Source organism: Cnephaeus nilssonii (assembly GCF_951640355.1).
Source record: "Cnephaeus nilssonii genome assembly, chromosome: 4".
NCBI lineage: Eukaryota > Metazoa > Chordata > Mammalia > Chiroptera > Vespertilionidae > Cnephaeus > Cnephaeus nilssonii.
In genome coordinates, this window is record NC_137075.1 from 64,578,768 (window position 1) to 64,603,991 (window position 25,224).

The 25,224-nt window shown below is 52.3% G+C and overlaps 2 protein-coding genes across 4 annotated transcripts; one reads left to right on the top strand and one right to left on the bottom strand.

Moving 5' to 3' along the window:
• Positions 1-2,153: 2,153 nt before the first annotated feature.
• On the top strand, positions 2,154-9,096 carry SLC51B (SLC51 subunit beta; the record flags this gene model as incomplete). 3 transcript variants are annotated; one of them, XM_079769690.1, is made up of 4 exons in its annotated part: positions 2,154-2,407; positions 5,050-5,261; positions 6,382-6,472; positions 8,898-9,096. In XM_079769690.1, exons 1-4 carry the CDS (start codon positions 2,244-2,246, stop codon positions 9,094-9,096), a joined length of 666 nt encoding a protein of 221 aa, XP_079625816.1. In that variant the 5' UTR covers positions 2,154-2,243. The 3 variants fall into 3 exon arrangements, with proteins under 3 accessions (XP_079625816.1, XP_079625817.1, XP_079625818.1); XM_079769691.1 differs by having other exon boundaries at positions 2,349-2,407; positions 4,251-5,261; XM_079769692.1 differs by lacking the exon at positions 2,154-2,407 and adding an exon at positions 3,048-4,417.
• Positions 9,097-10,740: 1,644 nt separating this feature from the next.
• Positions 10,741-23,623, bottom strand: RASL12 (RAS like family 12). Its single transcript, XM_079769689.1, has 5 exons — positions 23,067-23,623; positions 20,617-20,673; positions 14,663-14,736; positions 13,787-13,977; positions 10,741-11,129 (listed from the first exon to the last, which is right to left on the bottom strand). Exons 1-5 carry the CDS (start codon positions 23,167-23,169, stop codon positions 10,754-10,756), a joined length of 801 nt encoding a protein of 266 aa, XP_079625815.1. The 5' UTR covers positions 23,170-23,623; the 3' UTR covers positions 10,741-10,753.
• Between the last annotated feature and the right edge of the window lie 1,601 nt (positions 23,624-25,224).

Sequence of the window (25,224 nt, forward strand, 5' to 3'; positions counted from 1 at the left end):
TTCCTTCATGGCACCTGTCAACAGCAGTCACCATTACGCGATCTTCATGAGGCCGGGGCAGTGTCTGTGATTTTCATCGCTAGCAGAATGCTTGGCACAGAGTAGGCACAGAATCATAGTTATTGGATAAGCGATAGCAGAGAGAACTAGGGTAAGAGGAGGGATAAAAAAGAAACAGGGAGAAGGGTGGGAAACCTGGGGTGGGGCAGGCTCCTCATGATTCTCCTTCAAGGCAGACAGGGAGAATCCTGGCCAAGGGGTCACTAGGGGACCCACACTGGAGTGACTGTCCAGCTCTCAGCCTTGCTCTCCTGGCTACCTGATGGGCATGTGATTTGAGCTGGGTATCCGTGGCACCTTGCCCTTGGCTGAAGCAACTGATCCAAAACATGGGTACATGACCCAGGTCAGGACAACTAGAGCCCTTTGCCAGGAATTGCCAAACTGGAGTTGAGAAACTGGACCCCTTGTCCTCCAGCTGTAAGGGTGACTTCCTACAGCCTGGCCCAGCTTCCGGGAGATGGCAGCCTCTGGGAATGAGCCTGATAGCCAGTTAGAAGCAGGGAGAGAGCTAGAGAGAGAAGAGCTGGGGATCCTCAGGCTTCTGGTTCCAGTTCTCCCCAAGGTCAGCTCCACCCTGCTCTTCACAGTTCTATGAGCCAATGGTTACCTTTTGAATTGCTTTGCTGCAGTTAGTGTTGAGTTCCTCTCTCTTGAAATCTATCCGTTGCCTTTCTCTCCAAAATGCACCCTGAATCTGACCACTTCTCACCATTTTTACAGCCACACCCTGGTCCAAACCACCACTATCTCTTCTTGCCTGGCTGAATGCAACACCTTCCCAATAGGTCTCCCTACTCCTGTCCACCCAGCAGGCCAGTGATCTTACATAATTGTCAATCAGAGCATGTCACTTCCCTGCCTAAACCCTCCGGGGGCGTCTCATTACATCCAAACGCCTTATCCTGGTTTACAAGGCCCTGCAAAGGCCTGCCTCTGTGTACCCTCCAGCTTTATTCTATGCCACTTCCCTCATCACCTGCTTCAGCCCTGGCGCTCTCAGCGCCATCCTTTTTGTTTCTCAAACTCATCGCGCCCATTATTTCTTCAGTGCCTTTGCACCTGCTGTCCCAGGTCCTGGTCCTTCAGTTTTTAGTATAGGACTATAGCAATCATAGCTCTCCTACCCCATCTCTTTCTATACCATTTTGTTGTTTAAATTACTCACAGAAATTCTCTCTAGCTGAAATTATTTTATTTATGTTTTTGCTAACTTTTTTGTTGTCTGTCTATCCCTCCTAGAGTGTGAACTACAGGAGAATGGGGTCCTTGCCTGTCTTGTTTACCATATCATCTGCGTAATAGGAACTCAAATAATATTTATTGAATGAATGAATGAATGAATGAATGAGTTACAAAATAATGAGTTGCCGGAGTTCCAGGCAGGTCCCTAGGTTCCCTGTTGGGTCTCCTTTCCTCTGCACCATGCTGTTGTCCACACTGTTGGCCTGTGCTTAACTCCTAGAGAAACTTGTTCCTGTCACTTGACCTCACTCAACTTCGATGACCCCATTTGTGAAATGGGAACCCTGCTCCTTGCCAAGCCAACTCCAAGGATTGTTGAAGGTGCGAGGAGCCAGTGAGTGGAAAAGCCAGAGCCCACCGATGATCAGAATGAATGGGTCTGGCCTGGTGCGGGGAGCATCTCACTGCTGCTTCCCTCCAAGCTCTCCTCACTCTGTGCTGTTTGGCCTGACCTGCTGCCTCCTTTCTGTGCCGCTCACACAGCCTCGCTCACTTGCCTTGCCTTCCCCACCCCTTGCCCTCCAAAGGTCTTATTTTACAGCTCCTTGTGAGGAATTCCTGTACGGCCCTGGCCTTCACCGTGAGAAAGGACAGGCTATCAAAGGCCAGGCTTGGCTCCCTGCTCTGTGGTTAAATATTGATAACACCAGGAGACAGAGGCCCGGAGAGAGCACACCACGTATCCCCCTGCGGTGCAGGAACCCCCAGACCCAGGGTCCTCTAAGCCCATTCCTCAGGGCTGGCAAGAGGGTCTGGATGTTTTCTCTTTACATGAGGCCACCCTATAAGAACGTGAGCACTGGGCTCCTGGTTCTTTAAGCAATTAAAATCGGGTGGAGCCTGTTTGCCATCCGAGGCCACTCATTCAAGGGGTCAGTCACCCCAGAGTAGCAGAGAAGACTCCAGGCCTGGGCGTGTGCTGAGAGCAGAGCTCCCCGATGGGTTGGGCTGCCACAGGCTCTGCACTAATCCCGGGTGACAGCCGTGTGGAGAGCTCAAGTGCAAAGACCGTCCTGTGCTTCTGTGAGAGGAGGAGGAAGACACAGCAATCAGTGCTGCTCCCCAAAGCAGACCAAGGCCGGCCCGGAGCCGAGGACCCAGGGTGAGTGTCTCCAGCCTCCCATGGGGATGAGTGAGCAGGGTCTTCCGTAGGAATCACAGGCCAGTGGCAGATGGTTAAGCTCTGTTTAAAATGCAGGAATCCCCCAGAGGGGCCCAAGGAGACAGGACAACTAAACTCAATGTGATATCCTGGGTGGGATCCGGGGACAGGAAAAGACATTCATAGAAAAATAAAATCCAAATAACTCGTGAAATGTGGGTTAATTTTTTAAAAGCAGGGATAGTCATATGATGCTCACTCTAGAAGGAAGCTGGCCAAGTGTTCTGAGGGGAAAGGTGTCTTTGTTTCTGGGGCATCTAACACAGCCCAGAGGGCTGACTCTCAGTTCTGGACTCGAGTCCGACTTGTCATTTTGTTTGTTGGTATACGTTTATTATAACAATATTACCATATTTAAGACACACGTTCCACTATGGGATCAGCCAAGTTTGTACACTTATCAGATTGGCTCCGACACCACACCGTCCTGATCACTGCAGTTTTACAGGAAGTCCTGAAGTCTGGTAGCGTCAGTCCTCTAACTTGGTTCTTCAGTGTTGTGTTGACTGTTCTGGGTCTTTTCCCACACCATGAAAACTCCAGAATCATTTTGTGGACACACATAAAATAACTTGCTGGGATTTTTATTGGAATTGCATCGGATCCATAGGTCAAGTTGGGAAGAATTGACATCTTAATTAGTTTTACTAATTAAACACCCAAAATTGGAATTGTCTCAAAAGTTATAAATACAGTATATAAATACATTCAAATATAGAAAAAATATATTTAAAATATACATTAAAATATATACATTTAAAATATATAATAATTCCATGTATTGTTTTCATGAAGGTAGTGTGTACTCATGAGAAATGTATACAATACAGAAGTATTCAAAGTGTTCCCAGGCATCTAGGCCCCATCCCACCTTCCCAGAGGGAGTCGGTGCTTGGTTTCTGGACCTTCACCCTCTCTCTGTGGTTGTGGGGAGGTCTACATAGGCAGCAGGGGCCTGTGGGCGATGTTACTAATTAATCCAGGCACTCCTGCATCTGAGATTGGACAGAAAGTCACAACCCTTCTTAGGAAGTGCTCTGGACAGACAGTTGGAACCGGAAACAAGATCACATCGATTAGCCATCCCTGTAACTTTGTCTTTTCATTATTCAGTATATATACATACAGCCCCAGCTTTGTCGGGAAGGTCATTTGGCCGTCCGGTCTAATTAGCATATTACGCTTTTATTATTATAGATACCCCTCAAAAGGATAAGTGGGTAGTATGCCTCTGAGTCCTCAGAAGTCTAAACGAGGTCCTTTTTTCCCCTGAATTCCATCTCCGCCTTGACACGTGAATGGTATTTCACATGTGAAAATATTTCCCCTCAAAACCTGTAGATGTTTCTTGTTTTCTCAGAGCCTCTGGAGTCTGATGTGAAGTCCTTATTTTAGCACTGTGTCTGTCTGTCTGCCATCCAGGTGTTTCTCCTGTTCCTGGCTGGGCCTCCAAAGGCTACTTGGGAAGGCAGTGTGAGCAGGGGGACTGGAGATCGCCTGGGGCCTCTTTTGTTGTTGTTAGCCCCAGGACGTGTTTCTATGATTGGTTTCCTCAAAACCCTTCTCTTCTTTTATTTTTTAAATTCCTTTTATCTCCCTTCTTTTCCCCTTTTTCCTTTTCCCCCAGAGAGAACTGTTCTAATGTGTTTAATGTGTCTTTTTTTAAGTGGATTTTTTAATGTGTTGTTTTGTGTGCATATATTTTGTATTTTCATAAACAGTATGGCATGTCCTCTATGATCCTTAGGGATACTATTTTAGAAATATTTTTTATTAATTTCAGAGAGGAAAGGAGAAGGAGAGATAGAAACATCAGTGATGAGAGAGAATCTCTTGCATGCCCCCCACCGGGGATCGAGCCCGCAACCCAGGCATGTGTCCTGACTGGGAACAGAACTGTGACATCCTGGTTCATAGGTCAATGCTCAACCACTGAGCCACGGCGGCCAGGTATTAGGGTTACACTTTTTTATATATTACACACCCAGGAGCAGAGTGGCTGTGCACACTTACTGTGACTAATTTGCTCTCTAGATGCATACACTCCCTCTGATTCTTATAACATGTCCTCCCCCCAAAAAAAGAAGTTATCAGGGGGCTGCTGAACCGAGAACAGCACTGGCCAGTCAGGCCTAGGGGTGGCAGCGAGGAAAGTGAGCTGCCCGCTCTCAGCAGCAACAGCTGACAGCTACCCTTTTCTGGTACTTTCTCTTCTCCTCAGCTCTGGGTCGCAGGCATGCCAATCTCCAGGTTAGAGACTGTGATAGGCCCAACCTTTGCTCTGTGGGTCTGTGACTGGCTACCACATGAAAATCAAAGGCAAGGGATGGGACCATTTACTAAGGAGCCAGGGTGAAGGGAGCTGTGGCTGTAGAAGCTAGATGGGGATGCTGAGCAGGCAAAAACGGACGATGTCCCCGGCAAGGGTCCCACAGCCCAGCAGCGGCTTAGTCCTTCTCGCTCCAGGTCAGTGCTCTTCCCCACGCGTGACGGGTTTTAATAAAGACTTGAGTGACTCCCAAGTCTGTGGTCTCTGCCTCTCTGGGGTGAGCTACGGGTCATGCTTTCTGCTTTGTTTCCAGGAATCTGCAGGGCTTTGCTCAGGGGCCAGCACCTACGAGGCCAAGAGGGCAGCTGAGGGGCCGAAGGGGCCTAAGGTCTTCGTTGTCAGAAATGTACCCCAACCAGGAGCAGGGCGTGCCCCATGGTGAGGGGGTTCCCCGAGCACCAGCGGGCACTGTGGTGCCTCCGGAGCTGCTGGAAGAAATGCTTTGGTTTTTTCGGGTAGAAGATGGTAAGTGGCAGGGGATGGTGTGTGGGGTGTGTCCTCTCAACACAAAACACAAATGGACTCTGGCTGAAGCCCTGGGCATGGTCCCTTCCTCCACAGCAGGCTGCACATTTGCTTCAAAGGGGTCTCAGGACCCAGGAGGGTGTAGTTGAACCTCACGGTCCTTCTCTGGGGGCTTGGTCCTTCATTGACTCACCCTCCAATCAGTCACAAATATTTAAGTTCCTTCTGTGCGCCAGGCACTGTTTTCAGCACTGAATAAAACCAAACTCTCTGCCTTCACGAAGCATATGTTTTCGTGAGAGAGAGAGAGAAAATAAACAGGATAAACAATCAAAACGCGTAGTGCCTTGGTGATGAGTTGGGCAGTGGCATTTTGTTAAACGCTCTGGATGATTCCAGGACTGGGAAAAAATAAGGGGGAAAATTAAGCAGAGAAAGGGAATAGGAAGTGGGTAGCGAGGGTAGGTAATGTGGTCACTCAGAAGGTGACATTTGAACCAAGGCCGTAGGAGGTGAAGGACTCAGTTATGTGGGCGAAGACCATTCCTGGTGGAGGGACCAGCCGATGCCACAACTCCGAGGCTGGATCCTGCCTCGGTTCAGTACAGTGTGGCCAGATCTCGGTTATCTAGATTCACATTAGCCACCTTATGTATTATCTGTGGGCAGTTCTTGGATCCATTTTAACTGCCACCCTTCTTTCCTTCCTTCCCTCCTTTCCCCCCTCCATCCCTCCCTCTCTTCTCGTCCCCTCCTTTTCTTCCTTCCTTCCTTTCCTGGCACTGCCCAATGCCTCAGTCCCTGGCAAAACTCTGAAGATTGTGAAGTTTATCTTGACTCACCCACCCCCACCCCACTATCATCCAACTGCAGTGCTGGCCCCATTAGATGATTAGGGATGTTCCAAGGCAGAGATCTTGGTACCCCCGCCCCCCCCCCCCCTCACACACACACACTGGAGTTCCCACAGGGTGGGGGGCTCATCTTCACCTACAACACCTGATCCACAGCAGGGGACCATGGATGCTGTGAGCTGTGTCTGAGCCCAAACCCCAAACGTCAGGGGGCCTGAGGGGCACCCCAGCCTCTGCTCAAGTCTCTGCCCTCTGTGTCCCCCCAGCAACTCCTTGGAATATTTCCATCTTTGCCCTGGTGGGTGTGGTGGTCGTGATAAGCATGGTCCTCCTGGGAAGGAGCATCAAGGCAAACAGGTAGGAGATGGTCTGGGGGTGGCCTCTGGGAAGGTGGGGGCCCTGCCCTCCCAAGGAAACCTGGGGAAGGGTATCTACGGGCCTTGACTGTCCACCCTTTGGGACAGCAAAATGCAGCCTTCAGGGTCTTCTGAGAACCCAGAATTTTTGGAAAACTAGCAACACCCCAGTTACCACCTCTGGCCCTGGCCAGGGAACAGGCAGGGGCTGGTGTGTCTCAGAGGTCAGGAACTCTGGCTCTGGAGTCACCGGGGCCCAGCTCTGTCACTCACTAGCGGGGCAGCACACTCGATACCTCTGAACCAGTTATTCCTGTGAACGGTGGGAGCACCCGGTTCTCTGTGGGGAGTGCTCAGTGGGGCTACTGCAGAGGAAGGGATGCTGTCCAAGGGGAAAGTCCGGCCCTGCTCCAAGGCCAAACGCAGGGCTCAGACAGCCCTCATAGCAGCTGAGGCTCCTGGGGTAATTTTTATAATGACAATACTCCTCAACCCTGGATGCACACAAAGTCACGGGAATATTAAACATGCAGAATGCTGGGCCCCTTTGGAGATTCTGACACATAGGGGCTGGGGTGAGGCCTGGACAGTGGCATGTGCCTAAACTCTCTGGATGGCTCCAGGGCTAATGTTTGAGATCCTTGAGGGCAGGGACCACATTTGATTCAACGCGTTTCCTCCAAGCAATTGCCACGATGTGTGGACCTAGAACTCAATAAATGCTTACCTCACTCATCCCCATTAATTCATTCATGCATTCAACTATTGCTATAAACCCATCAACCATCACATCAGTAACTTTGAAACAATAATGAGACTGTCTCCTTCAAGTCTGTATCATGTTTTGTAATTTTAAAAGCACCTTCACATTCTCTTATTTGATCCTTAGGAAGCTCTGTAAGGCAGGACAGGCACAAGTTATTAATTCCCGTTGTACAGAACAAGGTCATTAAGGATGCACGGAAGGGTTGGCCTAACCTCCCTGCTCTTCCTTCTATGCCATATTTTACATCATCTACGAGTCTTCCTCACAGTTCTGCTACCAAGTCAGAAAGAAATAACCCCATAGTTCACACTGAGAACTAGTCATTATGAACTGCTGTGGCCCCTTCACCCCTCAGATAGGGGCTGAGCACTTGCTCTGTGCCAAGCTCTGTCCTGAGAGTGGGGGCCACAACAGCGGCCAAGACAGATTCGGCCTTGGCCTTATGGAATCTACAGATCGGTGAGGAGGTGACGGTAGTTCAAAGTGACAGATGATGACTGTGGGACATAGAGAGTATTGTGGGAGCACAGAGCTGGGGTCTGGGGCCTTCGGGGCAAAGAGATGGTAGGCGGGCTGCCGAAGCCTCCAGACCAAGGGGCAGCATGCACCAAACTCCAGGTGGGCGGGAGGGCCGGTGTGGCTGTAGTGTGGGGTGTGAGGAGGGCTGCAGAGGGGGATGGGGGGAGAGGGAGGACAAGAGGCGGCAGGACCCAGGGTGCACACACGCTGAGGGCCGTCCTAAAGAGTTCCGCTTCTAGCTCATGAGAAGGGCTTTGCACAGGGACGTGAGAGGTTCCTGTTTTAGGAAGATCATTCTGCATGAAGGATGCAGAAGGGCCCAGACGGGTGTCACCTCTAAGGGGCTCTGCCTCTCTCATCCTGTTGGGAAGCATCCCCCTCAGCAAGGTCAACTCAGAGCCAAGGTGTCTGTCCAAGGGAGCAGCAGACGCTGAGCCGCACCCCCTCTCCCCCACCCCAGGGCCCAAGCCGAGTCTCCAGGCAGTCAGCTCTAACCACAGCTGGGTCCCTCCCGCAGGGCCAGGAACTGTACTTGGAGTAAAACCACCTCAGAGGGAGGATATCTGGGGGAGTTATTGAAAGGCAGGAAGGCTGGATGCGGATTAAGGAGGTGGGCAGTAGGGAGCCACTGAAGGTGCTTGAGCTGGGGAGTGACGCGTGCACACCAGGGCTTTGGGGACACGACTGGTGTGTTTAGGCTGGTTTGGAGAAGGAAGCACCGAGAGGCAGGAAGATTGTTTCGGAACGCCCCGCAGTGTGCCTGGGGGTGTGGTGTGGGGTGACCAGGACCTGCACTGAGTGAGATGACAGTTCTGGGAACGGAAAAAATGTGATTTGGTGAAAACACAGGACTCAGAGCCAGGAGACTTAAATGCGTGTCCCAGGTATGTGCTCCGTAGCAGGAGCGCTAATAGTTGAGCTCCCAGGTGGCAAGGAGGATTTGGGGAGAGGCACGGGCAAGACTACTCTGTTTCTCTGCTGAGAGAACATCAACACGGTCTCCCCAACAGTTCCCAGGACAGCCTCCTGGGTCTTCCCCTCAGGCTCTCTACCGCATCTGGGAAACCCAGGCCTCCCGCAACCACTCAGTACCCCCAGCTCAGGGGACGCGCACGCGCAACAGTGTTTTCTTTCCCCCCAGAAAGCAAAAGATGCTGCCCCGGGAAAAACAAACTCCCGAAGTCTTGACTGAGGCCGGAACCAAAGATGACAACAACCTGAACATCCTGAGGGAGACTTTGCTCTCAGAAAAGCTAGATTTGGCCGAGGGGGACATTGAGCTAAAAGAGAGGAGTACGCCGCCAGCCTTCCTTCCAGACCCACAGGAATCCGAGAGCTAGTGAGAGGGCGGGGCAGGGCCCCCGTGCTGTGGGCAGATTAAACCGGAAGAACGGCTATCAAACTACAATTCTGTTATGGGAGAAAAAACACACCCACAAAACCCCTTTTTATTAAAATGCTTCTCAATATGGGCAGTTGGGATTGCACAGTCTGTTCCAATGGTGGTGCTCCCCACATACGTGGCTGGGAGCAAAAGTGCAAAATGCACAGCCAGCCTGCAGGTCAGGAAGCCTGGCCGGGCCTCCTCATGTGGTCCCAAGGAGGTCCCAGCTCTCTCTGCCCTCGGCTTCACTATTCAATGGGCTGAAGGCTGGGTTAGACCCGCTGTTTCCCATCCAAGCCCCTGGAATTGCTGGCAGGGAAAGGAGCGGGATTCTGGCTCAGAATCCCCTTCCCAGCCCTTCCTCTCACTAGGGGCCTCTCCTTTATCTGCTTCTCTGCTGAGGGTCCATGAAAGACTTCCTTTGGGCCAGGGGTCCCATGGTACAAAGATTAGTACCTAGGGGACGCCCTACCTCTGAGACCCTTCTCTTGCTAACCCTGGGACCCCAAGGGAGGGTCCTGATCTGTGTCTGAGCCCCAGTGTTGTGGTCTAAGCTGTGGGGGCAATCCCAAATAATTTATGCAAATATTTGCTTTAAGAACCAAAAATGCTTTAGGTTCTATAGTACAAAAGAAGACTTTGGACACTCAGACCCATGATGAAGGGTCCTGGGTCCTGCTGAACCAGGCTACAAACTGGTAAACTGTTTCCCCCTCCGGACCCAGGACAGGCTAGTGGTGCCTGGATGTCAGATACTGCCAGCCATGGGCTCCCTGGAATCCAGAGTCCTTGTCACTAGAGAGGGTACCTTTGTTCTGCAGCTTTGATCATTAGACTAAGGAGGCTGGTCCTGACTATGGGCTGAGTCCTTCACTTGAGGTTGGAAAACAAGGGGGCCCCGCCTTCTGGTGAACAATCCTAAGGTCCCCTTCACTGGACACCCACAGCCTCTCCCTCTACCCTCCTTACGAGGCCACGCACTGGAACAGCCCCCCCTGCGACTTGGCTTCTTACAGGCTGTCCCGTAGGTTCACACTAGATGTTGTTTAGAAAAACTGGGGGGTTTGTTGCCTGGGGCTTCTGTGAGATCAGGAGACAACGGGAGGACCAGACTGGCCCTCCAAACCCTGCGCCCACCCTGCCCTCCATCCACCAGGTGGCTCGAGGGCCTCGGCCTGTGCTTCCTGCAGGATGTCCTCAGGCCTGCACGTATTCCGGGCCTCCGGGAGCCGTCCACCCAGAGCTGTCCACCAGGGGCCACATCCGGCTTGGTTGGAGCTGGAGCAGGAAGGGGTGATACCACAATGGACACCGCAATTTCCTCCTGCTTAAGGCTGACTCCAGGGGTCTGGGTTGTCCCAGGGGGCTGTTTCCCTTCAATGGCAGGGAATGTCGTGGTTACCATGGAAACCAAGGCCCTCGGAATAGGAGCAGCATTCCTGCCCATCCCTCCAGCTCACACACTGAGCTGGGCATCCGGGGACACCGCTTGGTGCTGGCGCAGAGGTCAGCTGTCCACCAGAGGGCGCCGGCTATTGTTCCATCAGAGGGCAAGCCAGTGGCCAGAGGTCAGCCACCTCCTGCAGCCCTGCCGGGCTCGGAGCCTGGGATCCTCAGAAGATCTTGAAGCCCTTCAGTAGGGTCAGGGTGGGTGCCTTGCGCTTGCTCTGGGCCCGGGATGACTTCACAGTGACCAGCTTGGCCTGGGCCACGGTGGGCATCTCCTTCAGGCTGGCGGTGGAAAGCGTGTTGAAGGTGCAGCTGGCCAGCCCGTGCCGGGCAGTGAGCGGGGCCTGGTGGGGCAGGGCCCTCTCCTCGGAGATGAAGAGGGGCCGGGCCGGGGAGTTCTTCTCCAGCTCCCGCCGTGCCTCCCGCACTGCCTCATGGAAGACGTGCTGCACGTGCTCAAAGTCCAGGCAGGCCGAGACCTCGAAAAACAGGCACCCAAACCTCCCCGCCAGGGCTGCGCCCTCTGCCTCGGTGACCTGCCTGGAGGGGAAGGAGGGCGAGGTGAGGTCAGGAGCATGCGTCCACGTCAGGCAGGCCTGGGCCTACACCAGGCTCCCACTTCCTAGCTCGGTGACTAGGAAGCTACAAGGTTTAGCTTTCTCATCAGTAAAATGGGACAATTACATCTGCCTCTCAGGGTTAAGAAGATTAAGCAAGACAATTTGTGTTGAGTGCCTAGCACAGTACCTGGCAGAGTCAGTGCTCAATAAATGGTGGCTGATGTCACCAAAGCCAGAATTTAGGAGCGAGGTTGAGGGTAAGAGAGAAGCTGGCCAAAGGCCCTATCTAGACCCTTCCTGTGGCTGGAGGAAGACAGCCATCCACATCCCTTCCCTCTACTCCCATATGGGGCCCTTGCTCAGGACATGAGCCACCCTCAGCCCGCCCTCGTGGGATCAGCTCTACAAAAAGGCAGTGGTTTGGACTGACGGGTGTGAGACCACAGCGTCTACAGAGACGTGGAGGGCCAAGGTCACTCAGGATGCCTGTGGTTGGCAAAGCTCTCAGGAATCGTGGGGAGGTTTGTCTGCCTGCCTAGGGGACGGGCAGGAGAGAGAAGGGTGACAACATTCATGTGGAGTGGGCGGGGGGCGCGGGAAGGAGAGAGGGAGCAGCACCTACTCCCAGCTTCATCCCACCCCCCAGGATGGTGGGGTCAAATATTTGCAATTGGGAAGGTCCTGAAAGCTTCTGACCTAGAAGCCACGGGAGTCAAGGTGAGCGGGGAAAGGCTGGTTCTTGGGCAGGTCAAATGTCCAGAAGAGAGAAGGGACAGGATGTCCCTGGCCAAGGCTCAATGGCTGAATCCTCCTGACCACCTCCCATTACTGAGCCGCCCCACCCACCACTCCTGAGGACAGTGGCGCAGCCCACGCAATGAGAGGAGACTCTAGGGTGGGTACTGGTGGGAACAGGTTTCTGAGCCAAGGTTCATTGGCAGGAGCAGGGAGCTGGGAGTGGGCTAGCTACCCAGGGGAGTACCAGATAGCTAGAGTGACTGGGACAAAAAGGGTCAGGGGCAGAGCACCTAATCCCGTCCCCACCCAGAGCTGGTGTCCTGTCTATAAGCTCACTACTTCCTGAGGTGCCCCTGGTGAAAGAATATTCAGTATTATTTACTTTCATAATAAACTTGAATCTGAAACGTTGTCATCAGGGGGCCTGAATAATGAGCTTTCAGGAACAAGAACCCCATGCGTCATGCATGCATGTGTGTGAATGGGTGATGCAGGCATGTAACATCCTTTTTCTCATTTTGTTGGAGCCTGGTGAACGTTTTATCCGTGGTTTGGGAACCGCTGCTCTAAACCACATTTAGCTGCAAGTCAGTCATGGGAGGCACTGATCAGTGCTCAGCTCCAAGTCAGATTTACGATGCCCATCAGGTCCTGACCTCCTAAGCTAGGGACCTGATGGGAGAAGGAAATGGGGATACAGGGACTTGTTCTCAGGGAATGGATGCTGCTTCATTTGAGCCTATGTTCTTTGTTATTTGCTCCCAAACCATTTTTAGACAATCTATTTGGCAAAGATTGGGATCAAAACAATGGTCTGGTTTTTTTCCTCATAATGAAAACTGGTTTATCTCAATCCAGTCTTCTAGGCTCTGGGGGCTCTGTGGTTCGTTTTGGCTTTAAGCTCACACAACTTTCTTCATGCCCTGAGATGGAATGTCTGGGTCTGAGGGCTTGTCCCCCTTCATGAGACTGCAACCCCTTTTCCCACTGTCCATCTGACCTGTTTTAAACAAAGGGTCCCCTCCTTGCTACCACCAGGCAATGCATCCTTGGGGCCTAAGGAATCAGGGGTGGCCATCCGTGAGCAGGGAGGGACCGGTGGAAGGCTGGTAGAAGGTGCCAGTACGGATCTGTGAAGTGGGTGGTGGGAGGGATGTCAGTACGAATGCCAATGAGATTACTAGTACTTATCAAGTGGAGGCATCATATTCTCAGATGCTTCAGGGCAGACAGGCAACTTAAATGTGTGTAGAGAGTAGAGGAAAGCCACAGGGAGTGGTGAGGCCTGTGGTCAGCTAGAAAGAGCATGCTCTGCCTCAAAGCATTCCAATTCCAGGTCTTCTAAAATACAGTGCCTCCAAGCAAAATATGGCTGCAGTATTCCATGGGTATCTGCTCTCTGGTCCAGTCTGTGACCTCTGACCCAAGTCCAACCCTTGCTAAGAGAACTGCGCTCAGCACAGCCAGCCGTGGGAGTGAGCCTGGGGGCTGTGCGCGGGTGAGGTGAGAGCTGGTTGCACCAGAGCAGACTCCTTACCCAATAAACCGGAGTCTCCTTCCCTAGAATTGGAACTGGGCACAGAGTGACCAGCCAGCTGCACCGAGTGGGAACAGAAGGTCATATAGACTCAGGCAAGAAAGGGTGGGTGAGGCCGAGAGAGACCACAGAGCCCCAGGAGTGGCCTCTCTTCTGACTCTCAGGGTCCAGCCCCTGTGCTGCCCAGATGCCCCTCCCTCCCTGTCCATGGCTGCCTAGGAGACCACACCCTTACAACATACCCCTTTTACCTAAATTCCAGATTACTGTTCTTAGCAGCCAAATAATCCCTGAAGACGATCCCCAGACTTCACAGATGCGGAACGTGAGCTCGGGAGGCATGGGACGACCGCCGTGCTCACCTGTACTGGGCCATGTCCAGCTTGTTGCCCAGCAGCAGAGCCGGGTAGCTGCGCTGCGTCTCCTTCGCATGCAGAGCCAGCAGCTCCAGGTAGCTGCTGCTGGCCTCGAAGCTCTGGCGGCTGTCAACACTGTAAACCACCATGAAGGCGTGGGCCCAGTTCAGATAGCGCTCACAGTTCCTGGGGGTGTCCTGGGGCAAAGGAGGGAAGCCCTGGTCAGGGACAGAGGAGGTCGGGGCGAAGGCCTTCACCTGAGCTACCCCGCTGCACCTCCCCACTCCCAGGGTCTCTGTATATTGTTTCCCAGCAGAGCCCTTGTCAAAGGGGCACTTGAGTGTGGACTTGGCGTGGTGTGAAAGGGGACATTGTCTCGTGAGCCTCCCTCCCACCACCCAGCCAGAGACTTGGAGACCTTGGCCTCTGGGGCGCAGAGCCAACATGCTGGCATGGGCCCTAAAGAGACCTGGCTGTCTCTGGGCACCGCTGGTTTTGGGTCAGGTTCATGGTGCTCTTTTGGCTTCTGAGAATGAGTGGCATCCGGCCTTGGCAGGAGGTGGTGAGAACACAGGGAGATGGGTGTATTGGGGGGAACTTGGGCCGAGGGAAGCCTCTGTGTAAACATGTGTGTGCACCTGTCTCCACGTGTGCACGAGCATCAGGCCCCAGAGCACAGGATCTTGGAGCTGATGCCCTGGATCGTCAAGTCTCTCCAGGCCCCACCCCTTTCCTCCTCCTTTGGCAAATGAAGAGATTCAGGCCAAGAGAGGGTCACACAGCAAACTGGAGCTGAAAGGGGATATTCCCATCCGAGGCCCCCACTGTGGGGCCAGGACTTCTCAGGAGGCTGCACTCTCAGCTGCAAGGGGGTGACGTTACCAGGTCTGCAGTGTCCATGACCCTCAGGTGCACCGGCTGCTGGTCCACAGTCTCCTCAGAGCTGTAGGTGTCCTCTGCAACACAGAGAGTCAGCTGGTTAAGGGCCGAGCAAGCCGCTCCGCTGATAATGGACTGGGCCTGAGTCCCAGCTTCGCTCTGTGCAGCCTGGGGGCCGAATCCAGGGCTGGCTGAGCTGGGAGCACTGCCAAGGCCTTGGCCCTCCCCACATGGAGGGCATGAGCAGCACCTCCCACCCAGGAGAGACTGTGCCACCTGTCAGGGCTCAGAGCAACAGAGGCCACTCACAGAACACGCCACGGGGGACGGGATTGTGTTCTGGGTCCACCAACCACGCTGGCAGGATGGAGTGCGTGGCAGCAGAGGCCTCGGGAACTGCACTGCCAGCCTCTACCTCCCGGACTCCAAGCTTCTCCACCCTCTTCCCCTTTAACCACAGAGGAGCCCACAGGAAGCCCCCAAGGACAGTCCTCCTGTCCCCAGGGGGAGAACTCTGTTTAGAAGTCCCAAGAAGGTGTTTTTTTTTTTTATTTTTTATTTATTTATTTATTTATTTATTTTAATATATATTTTATTGATTTTTTACAGAGAGGAAGGGAGAGGGATAGAGAGTTAGAAACATCAATGAGAGAGAAACATCGGTCAGCTGCCTCCTGCACACCCCCCACTGGAGATGTGCCCGCAACCAAGGTACATGCCCTCGACCGGAATCGAACCCGGGACCTTTCAGTCCGCAGGCCGACGCTCTATCCACTGAGCCAAACCGGTTTCGGCAAGGTGTTTTTTTTTTAACTTGTTTTTTAAATGTTTTTATTTATTTACTAGAGGCCCGGTGCATGAAATTCATGCATGAGCAGGGTTCCTAGGCCTGGCTGGGGATCAGGGCCCATTGGGGCCTTCCTTCATTCCGCACTGCCCCCGGGTGGTCAGCATATGTCATAGCGAGTGGTCGAACTCCTGGTGGGTAGAATTCCCCAGGGGACAATTTGCATATTAGCCTTTTATTATATAGGATTTATTTATTTAGGGAGAGGGATAGAAACACCAATGAGAGAGAAGCATCTATCGATTGGCTGCCTCCTGCACGCCCCCTACTGGGGATCAAGCCTGCAACCCGGGCACGTGCCCTGACCAGGAATTGAACCATGACCTCCTGGTTCATGGGTCGACACTCAACCAGCTGGGCCCAAGAAAATTTTACAAATAATTCTTGTCGAAATAATAGAGGAATCTGGTAGTCGAAAGTTTTAGGTTGGAGATGTGGAACAAACTCCACTGTGGCTACTTTTTAGCTATGGGACTTGGTCAAGTCATTTCAGCTCTTTGAAAAGAACTGTTTCCTCATTTCATTTTACTTATGATTATTATTTTTTGTTGTTGTTGTTAATCCTCACTCGAGGATATTTTCCCATTGATTTTCCAGAGAGAGGGAAAGACAGAGAGAAACACTGATGTGAGAGAAGCACATCAATTGGTTGCCTCCTGCAGGAGCCTGACCACACCCCAGCCTGGGAAGAGCCTGCAACCGAGGTACGTGCCCTTGCCCAGGAATCAAACCCAGGACCCTTCAGTCTGCAGGCTTTCTATCCATGGAGCCAAACTGGCAAGGGCTGTTTCCTCATTTTAACTGTTTCCTCATTTTAAAATGAGGATAAGATTGATAACATTCGCTAACCGTTTTCAAGCTTTTCCTTTGTGCCAGGCACTGTGCTAAATGCTTGTCCCTGCACTATCTCACAGGGCTGTGCGAGGACTGGATGGGCCGCTGGTTAGGGGCGCTGGCCCTCCACAAATAACTGGTAAAAGTGGGGACCATGGTGCTCCAAAGTTTACAGAGCAGGTTCACTTTTTCTACTTTAAAAAAAGTGTTTTTATTGATTTCAGAGAGGGAGGGAGGGAGGGAGGGAGAGAGAGAGAGAGAGAGAGAGAGAGAAACTAATGAAGAGAATCAATTGGCTGCCTCCTGCATGCCCCCTACTGGTGATTGAGCCCAAAACGGGGAATCGAACCATGGTCTCTGGTTCATGGGTTGACGCTCAACCACTGAACCACACCAGCAGGGCTTACTTTTTATTTTGAAATAATTCTAGACTCATGTACAAGTTACACAACAGTACAGAGAGTTCCTGTGTACCATCCCCCCAGCTGGGCCAAGTGAAGTTTCTGTGTAAACATGTGTGTGTACCTGTCTCCACGTGTGCACAAGCATCAAGCCGCATCCTCCCATTGTTCACACCTTACATAACCATGGTACAACGATCCAAACCAGGAAACGGACATTGGTAGCACACTATAAACTGAACTACCAATCCTATTTGGATTTCATAAGTTTTTAATTTTTCAGTTCTCATCACCTTAAACCTGAGAAAGCAGCAAGTGTCCGAGCATGCAGAGGACCTCGCTGCCATATTGGCCATCACTCTCCCTACCCCCAACCTTACCCCATGTCACTGGCCCTTGTGTGTGCATGCACCGGGTCCTTACCTTTCCCTTGTGTCCCCCCAGTACCCCAAGTGACCCCAAAGAAGACCCCTCTGGGCAGAACTGGGGCCTTCTCTGTCTTCCTGGCGCAGCCGCTGTGAGAAGAGAAACCCCTTAACCCTGGCTGAGTCAAATACTTCTCTCTGAGGGCCACTGGCAGCCAAGCCAGGCCTGGACACACGCCAGGTCCACTAGCAGCCAGCAGGAATCACAGACAGCTCCCGTCCCCAGCCTGCTTTGGGGACTTGGATAAATGCCGCTCTTATTCAAAGACAAAAAAAAAAAAAAAAAAAAAATCAAACCACATCTAATGGAAAATATGTCCCAAACGTTTAACTATATTTGGTGCAACAAGAGCTGCCCCTAGATGCCTACATCTCGTTCAGATTTTCCTGCCCAAGTTGCTGATGCACCCCTTTTGGGTACTTCACAGCCCCTGTTCCCAAACAGGCACCGGTCCTGCCCAGTCCAAGGAAAAATGTTAGCGCCCCCCTGGGCCTGGTCTCCTTCGTCCCGTACAGCACAACGGCCCTCCGAGGTTGCCGGTAGCTCCACTACAGCGAGATGACAGGGAGGTGAGGCCCAGAGAAGGAAGGACGCGTCCATCGCCCACAACACCCACCTATAAAGGAACCGGAACTCACGTCTTCTGGGCGGGGCTGCCTCCCCACAGGAACCCCCTCACTCCCTTTGCTCAGTGGAGCCGTCAACTTCCAGCTCTATCTGGGCAGAGTACAGGGGAGAGCAGAAGCTCCCAGCCCAGCTGAGGACATGGAACATGCATGGGTGAGCTGGAAGGAGCTCAGAGGTCATCTTACCCACTTTCTCCCACGCTGGGGCGTGGGGCTCCTTTCCAAGTCACAGTGGTGTCCTTTCCTCCCATCACCTAGTTTCTGTCCTACGGGCGGTCTGGTATCTTTAAATACATGGACCTCATAACTTCTGGTTCTAAATAACGTTCTGTGGACTTTAATGCTGAGAGAAGAATCTTTTCCCAAAGCATTTTTCTCTCATTTGCAGTAATCATTTTCTTAAAGGCACCAAAGGAGGTCAGGTGAGTGTGTATAGGATGAAGCCTCAGAAATGGTGACTATGTGCTTGCTGGAGCAGAATGAGGGCCAGATAGAAGCCGCCACTCTGCCCTGGGCAAGCCAGAGGAGATGGCCCCAGCCCTCTGCAAGAGAATGTTCTCCTGGAGACCCCGCCCCCGCCTGCAGCGCTCAGCACAGGCAAAGCCCTTTCACAGGCCCTGAATCTCTCAGCTCCTACCGGCTCTACCAGTCACAGTGCCTAACAAGGCACAACTTTTACACAGACAGGACAGTCTACTGGTCACATCTTTCCAGATGGGGAAACCAAGGCTCAGAGAACCCAGTGCTATGCAGACCTCGGCCTCCAGGCCCTCTACAGCACCAGGCTGCCCTTAGTGGAAAGCAACTGGTTTGGTGTCTCCGCTTCCTTTGTACCTGAGGTTCTCCATGATCTTAGGCAAATCACTGCCTCCGTTTCTTTATCTGTAAAATGGGGATAATAACAGACACTGTTCTTTAAAGGACAATCCTAAAATCAAAGTTCAATTTCATGTCTACAAGCACCTGTGTTGTACCTAGTACTGTGCTCCATGCTGGAAACGGGGACAAATACAGGTTCCCACCCTCCAGAGGCTCCACTGGAGCTCAAGCTCTTGGAAGATCTTTGAAAAGGGGAAGGAGTGGTTCTCCATCTCCTGGTGGCTAACTCTGCCCTTGGATGCGCAGACCTTAATTCATAGAAGGAACGGCTGTGGGGTCCCGGGATCCCCACTGTTACTGGAACCAGCCATGGGAGCGTGGCTGAAATGTTTAGACAGTGAAACAGAACCTCCAGGAGTGGCACTGGTCTCCCAGAATGGCTGAGGGAAGAGCATCTGGTCAGCTCTCCAGCTCATAGGCGCTCAGGGGGGGATGACTAAGCATTTCGGGGCTGCTGCCCCCCACACAGTCTGACCATGCATTCCACTACCAGGTCAGAACTCCAAAATTACTCAATCAGGAAGCTCAAAACACCACTAGAATAGGCTCCTAGGTGGGACCCTGCACAAAGGAGGCGGTTACCAGATAAAATAGTTTAAAAGAGTTTAAGATCTCTTAACCCAAGTGGTTCCTTACTCTAGTTGGCATCATATTCACTGATAAACCTCCTGGTCAGAAGTCTGCTACTCAAGGAAATCATTCTAAGAACTGTTGGCCTAAATAGCCCTGAGGTCCTTTCTCGCTCTGACACTGGGATTCAACATCCCAGGCTGAGCTGCGGGGCTGGTGGGCACCAATGGGCTAAGCAGCTCTCTCCTTCAGGTGTCACGGGGCATTCCATCAGGTGCCTGCTGCAGGAAGTGCTGTATTGTGCAGCTTTTCAACCTGCGCTCCAAAGCCCTGGGTTTCCTCAGGGGTCCTGAGGGGTACCACATATGCTTTATTCAATTATTATGAATGGGGACAATATCCAAGACGGCAACCTTCATTTTCAAAAGGCAAAGAGATCCAGACAACTCATTTTTCTTAGTGCACAGTTTACAATAACAAATGTTATAAATAGGTAACATTTATACTAATAAAATTCTTCTCGTGTTTGTTTTAGATATCGGGGTTCCATGTAAGAGGTCATTTGAGGTCAAGGTCCTGCTGCTAAAAGTAATTTTCAGAAACACTGATCTGATTAATTTGAGGGAATCTCCGCCATCATAGATAGGAAGCCATTGGAGGAGGAAGGAGAAGGAAGAAGTGAATATGCATTGAATGTCTACTGTGGGTCAAGTACTAGGCTAGCTCTTTTATGTGTTACCTCTTTCATTGTCGCAGTAATTCTCTGAAATAAGTGGTTTTTATGCCCATTTTACAAATAAGGAAACAGAAGCTCAGAGAGGTTAGGTGACTGCCTTAAGGTTGCACAGCCAATAGGTGGCAGAGTCAGGATTCAAACTCAGTTCTGACTGACACCAGAGCATCCCTTTTTCCAATATACCATGATATGTCCATATAACAAGACTAGTTATTTGTATGGTTCAAAAGCTGGTTCAGAAGCCAATTCCACTGGAAAAGTTCTCAAATGTCTCGTCCAGCTTTTCTGGAAAAGTGCATTGAGTGACCATCTTGAAGAACAGCACTAAATGGATGTGGATGTTCTGCTATGTTTTATTTATTTTTTTTTTAAGTCTCATTATACCTCATTTTTTTTAGAGCAAATCACACAGCTCTCTGAATTTGGCCAACCCCCAAGTTGTCTGGGGTGGGCTGTGGAGGGCGTATTTCTAGCACTTAACACATTTTCCTGACCTGGGCTGAATCATCCTGGGGCTCCGCCCCTTTGCCTCCAGATCTTTGGTCCTGGTCGCACCTGGACCCCCCACAGGGCAGGTGTCATGGGAGAGGGTGGATCCAAGTGGGGCACAGCAGGAGGAATAGGAAGGAGTTCCTTACCCAAGTTGGGGTCATATTCACTGATAAACCTTCTGGTCAGAAACTTCACGGTCAGGGCTGCAAGAAGCAGAAAGAAATTGGCTCACAATCAATGATTCTCTCTCATCATTGATATTTCTCTCTCTCCCTTCCTCTCTGAAGTCAATAAAAATATATATTTTAAAAAGAAAGGAAGGAAGGAAGGGAGCGAGAAAGAGAAAGAGAGAGAGAGAAAGAAGTTGGCTCAGTCTCCCCTGCTGGTCTGGCTGCTGGCCCTGGAGGCTGCCCTTCCGTTTGAGAAAGGCCTTATCTAGCCTCTGTGACCCCTGGCTGACACCAAGCCCGAGTCTCTGGGGGAACGCGGCTGGAAGCTGAGGAGTTGGTTTGAGAGGCTCAGAAGAGACCAGAAATATGGGGAACTGTGTCCCTGGGATTTTTTATTTTGGTGGCAAGAAAAGCAATAAGAGACAAGTCTTAGGGGCGTCTGTGAAGATCCAAACTAAGGAGTCAGGACCCATGCAACCCTAACTGAAAAGAGACATCTCCCACCCTGGACAAGTCACAAAGATTCTGAAACGGGCGGCATTTATTCCAATTTTGGCTACAAGCCAAAGAGAGAGTAAGAGCCAAGTTGATCAGTGGGTGATCCCTGGGGGCAGTGTGACCCCTCAGGGCCTGGGATTTCCAGGCGAGGTCCAGGCAAGATCTGTGTCCTAAGTAAACACACGTTAGTCCTCAGCCATTCACATCTCAAGTCTTGGCTCCAGGGCCTCCAAACTCCGTCATGGTGCCTTGCAGAACGTTAACACTCAAGTTATCCCCAGGTGCAATGCATTAACAGAATTCTGATTTGGTTCAGCATTTAACCACAGAAAGCCAAGGGCCAGCCAACTATTATACTGAACTCTTAAAAAGTAATGAGATGTTTTAAAGAAAATCCTGAAAATTCTTTCCCAGGATTCCTATCAGTGTCAGTTTGCAAAGTAATACCCAGGGAATACATATTTTTCAATTTAAATTCCTTCATTAACGTAGCCACTGGCTAAACTGTACCAGTGACACAGCCCCAGATAACAATTTTATTTTCAAAGGGGAGAAGGCAAATCTTTTCTGTTGGAAAACGGGATGCAGAATCATCCCTCTCTGAGCCAGAGGGCTGGCTTTAAACGTAGAGAGGAAGCCCCGTGAGTCCTAAAAAACACCCGGGGAAGGAACCCAGCGCTAACGGAGCCCATGCTGGCCATTCCCCAATGGCGGTCACTGGAACACAGCCCGTGAGGAGCCTCTTCCGCTTCCCACCTTCAGCTGCCTTGGACTGTAAGTGGCCGGGGGAGGGCTGGACCCTTTTGCTGGGTCTCTGTCTATGGTGACTCCCCCGCTCCCACCCCCCTTGGCCCCAGGTGGGTGAGAGCTGCCAGGAATGATGAAGACGGAGTTCAGTGTTGATAGTCACGATTTCAATGGAAACCAAGATCTTGGTTTGTCAAGGATGGTCCTAGCACTGGGACCACAGTCCAGTTTGTTTCCAAAAAGTCAAGAGAGGGATCTGGCCCTGACCGGTTTGGCTCAGTGGATAGAGCGTTGGCCTGCGGACTGAAGGGTCCCAGGTTCAATTCCGGTCAAGGGCATGTACCTTGGTTGCGGGCACATCCCCAGTGGGGGGTGTGCAGGAGGCAGCTGATCGATGTTTCTCTCTCATCGATGTTTCTAACTCTATCTCTCTCCCTTCCTCTCTGTAAAAAAAAAAAAAAAAAAAAAAAAAATCAATAAAATATATTTTAAAAAAAGAGAGAGAGAGAGAGAGAGAGGGATCTGGCTTGAAACAAATATGTTTGATAGGAATGCACACTTTACCCCCAAATCCCAGGGAACGGAGGAAGGGAGTGGGGAGCATGGCCTGGGAAGTCCCACTAGCCAGTGACTTCTACCAACTCCCTTCAAGGGCCAGTGGCTCCTGAGCTCCAGCCTAAACCAGGGAGCAGCAAGGCTGTGCCTGAGCTCACAGGGGCCTTGGGCTGGGGAGAGTGCCTAAGAGGTCCCTTGGTGTCATCCACCACAGCTGACTGCTGGCCCAGGGAGAGGTGATGGGGGTCAGGGGGCCACGAGGGAGAGACCCGCAGAGGTCTGGGAGACACAGAGATGGACGGAAGGGAGAGAACGCTGGGGTACAGACATGGAGCACAGAAACACACAGGGTGACACAGAAGGAGAGCCAGGCAAGGAACAGAAGACAGAGGAGAGACGGAGGAGCTGAGAGCAAAGCAGAGAGAGCGCCAAGCAACAGAGCATAGGGAATGCAGACAGAGAAACTGAGGCAGAGGAGACAATCAGTGCTTTGGCCAACTCACTGGGTGCAGGAAGCCCCCAAAGCCAGTGGAAGAGTCTGCCCTCAAGTCCACAGCGCCCCGACCCCTTCATCTGCTCCCCGGCCCCCACCTAACCCCTTCCCTCCCTGGCACCCGCCCACTCACCGGACTTGCCCGCTCCGCGGCGCCCCAGGATGGCCAGGTTGACCTCGAGGGGCGCGCTCTGCTGCCCGCTGCCCGCGCGGGGTTTCCCGAACACGGAGGACATGGCGACGCTGCGGAGAGGGACTCGGGTCCTTGGCCCAAAGGCCCCAAGCAGCGTGCCGGCCCGTCGGGGCCCTCGGGGGCGGCTCGCAGGCTCCCTTGGCACTCGCCGCTCGGCCCCGTCGAAGTCCGCGCCCCGGCCGCGCGCGCCGCGCGGGCTGGGTTCCCGCAGCTCGGCCCGAGGGGGGTGGGAGGAGGGGCCGGTGGAGCCCAGCGGGCGGGGCTGCCCCGAGCTCCGCCAAACTCCTTGTAAGGGCCGCGGGAGCACCCCGCGGGGCGCACTCACCCCGCAGACGACGCGGGGGAGGGTTCCAATCGCCGGTGCACCCCACCATGCTTGGCCTCCAGGGCCGGGGGCTGCTGCCACTGTCCGGAGCGCCCCGCACCCGGCCGGGAAGGGCAAGGACCAGAGAGAGCGAGGCCCTGGGTAGGGAGATAGAGAGGAAGTCTGTTGCCAGCCCAGTCTGAACCTCCGCTCAGTCTCTCCTTCCAGCAAGAAAGTCCCTCCCTCCCTTTGTTCTACCCAGCTTCCCCGGCCTCCTCCTCCGGGAAGTCTGCTGGGTTCAACTCCACGCCTTGCCCTTTTTCTAGGTCACAGCCAGCTCAACCTTGGCACACAACTTCCAGGGCCGCATTCTGCTGCCCTTGTGGAGACTCCCAGGCATCACCGCAGCACCCAGGCAGGACCCAGGCTCCTGGAAGGGGGAGGATGAGACCTCCTTACTAACAGTCCATGGCCAATGTGGGCTCAGCTTCAAGAACCGAACCCATCCTGCATTGCAGTTTGCTACTCGATCAGAGCTAATGAGTTGCATCTGTTAGTAGCCTAGAGTGTAAATGGGCATTTTATTTGTCCTAAAACCTGGCACACCTCTTGCCATGATGGTTGAGTGTAGACCCATGAATTATTCCTGGTCAGGGCACATGCCAGGGTTGCAGGCTTGATCTCCAGTAGGGGGCGTGCAGGAGGCAGCTAATCAATGATGCTCATCATCGATGTTTCTCTCTCTCTCCCTCTCTCTTCCTCTCTGAAATCTAAAAATATATTTAAAAATAATAATTCTGGGATTGGTGGAACCTGGTGGGGGTCACCTGTCATTCCCCTTGGGACCCAGGGTAAATCTGTTCATGTGAGAGACAGGGCAAAGGGCCCACATGGGGGACCCAGACACTTAGGATCTATGCCAGTTCCTTCACTGAGTGACCTTAGGCAAGTGACCTTTCTTTGGGCTTTTTATCCCTATCTATAATACTAAAAAGGGGGGAAATAAATCCAAAATTCCATGATGTGACTTAGGCCTAATTGAGAGGGATGGAATCAGCCCTGGGCTCCAGGCCTGAGTACTTTCTAAAATTCTGTCGGGTCTCTTTGGAATACACTGCAGGCTAGAGTGGGGGAGGGGATGAGAGTCTCAGAGACCTCTCACTGCAGCGCTTCTCTCCCTAACCCCTCTCCCCCCCCCCCCCCCCCCCCGGCCCCCAGCTAATCTACCCACCATGTACAAGAGAAACTATAAACCCAGGTCATCAGGCAAGGGGGGCGGGTGTCAGAGCCTGATGGTAATAACTCCTCAACCAAGAAGGAAAATTATTTCCCAGGACAGGACATAAATACCGACTCCGCTTAATGGTGTCTCTGGGAGCTCGTGGTAAACCAGCTGTGTTATTAAGGCTCTAAGGTGTTGGAAGAAATTTGTTTAGATTACACCCTCAGGCCAGAATTCCTCACAGAGCTAATGGCCAAGGGTGTTCCTGAGTTTTAGGAGGAGAAAAAGTGGGAGCCAAGTTCCAGGCACACCCCTGGGCTGTGAGGACAGGCTGGTTCTGAATGGGGTCTGTGGGAAGAGAAACCAGTCTCACTGGAGGGCACCCAGAGAGGGAGCAAGCTGTGGACACCCACAGACCCAACGAGGTGTACATTTGTGTTTCGCTACTTCCCTGCTTGTGTGAGGCGGGAGTTGTTATTTTCCTTATCGTTAACACTCGGATCAAAAGTAGATGGGATCTGCAAGGAGGCATTGTAGAGGAGACTCCATCATGACTCGCAGGATCAGATGAG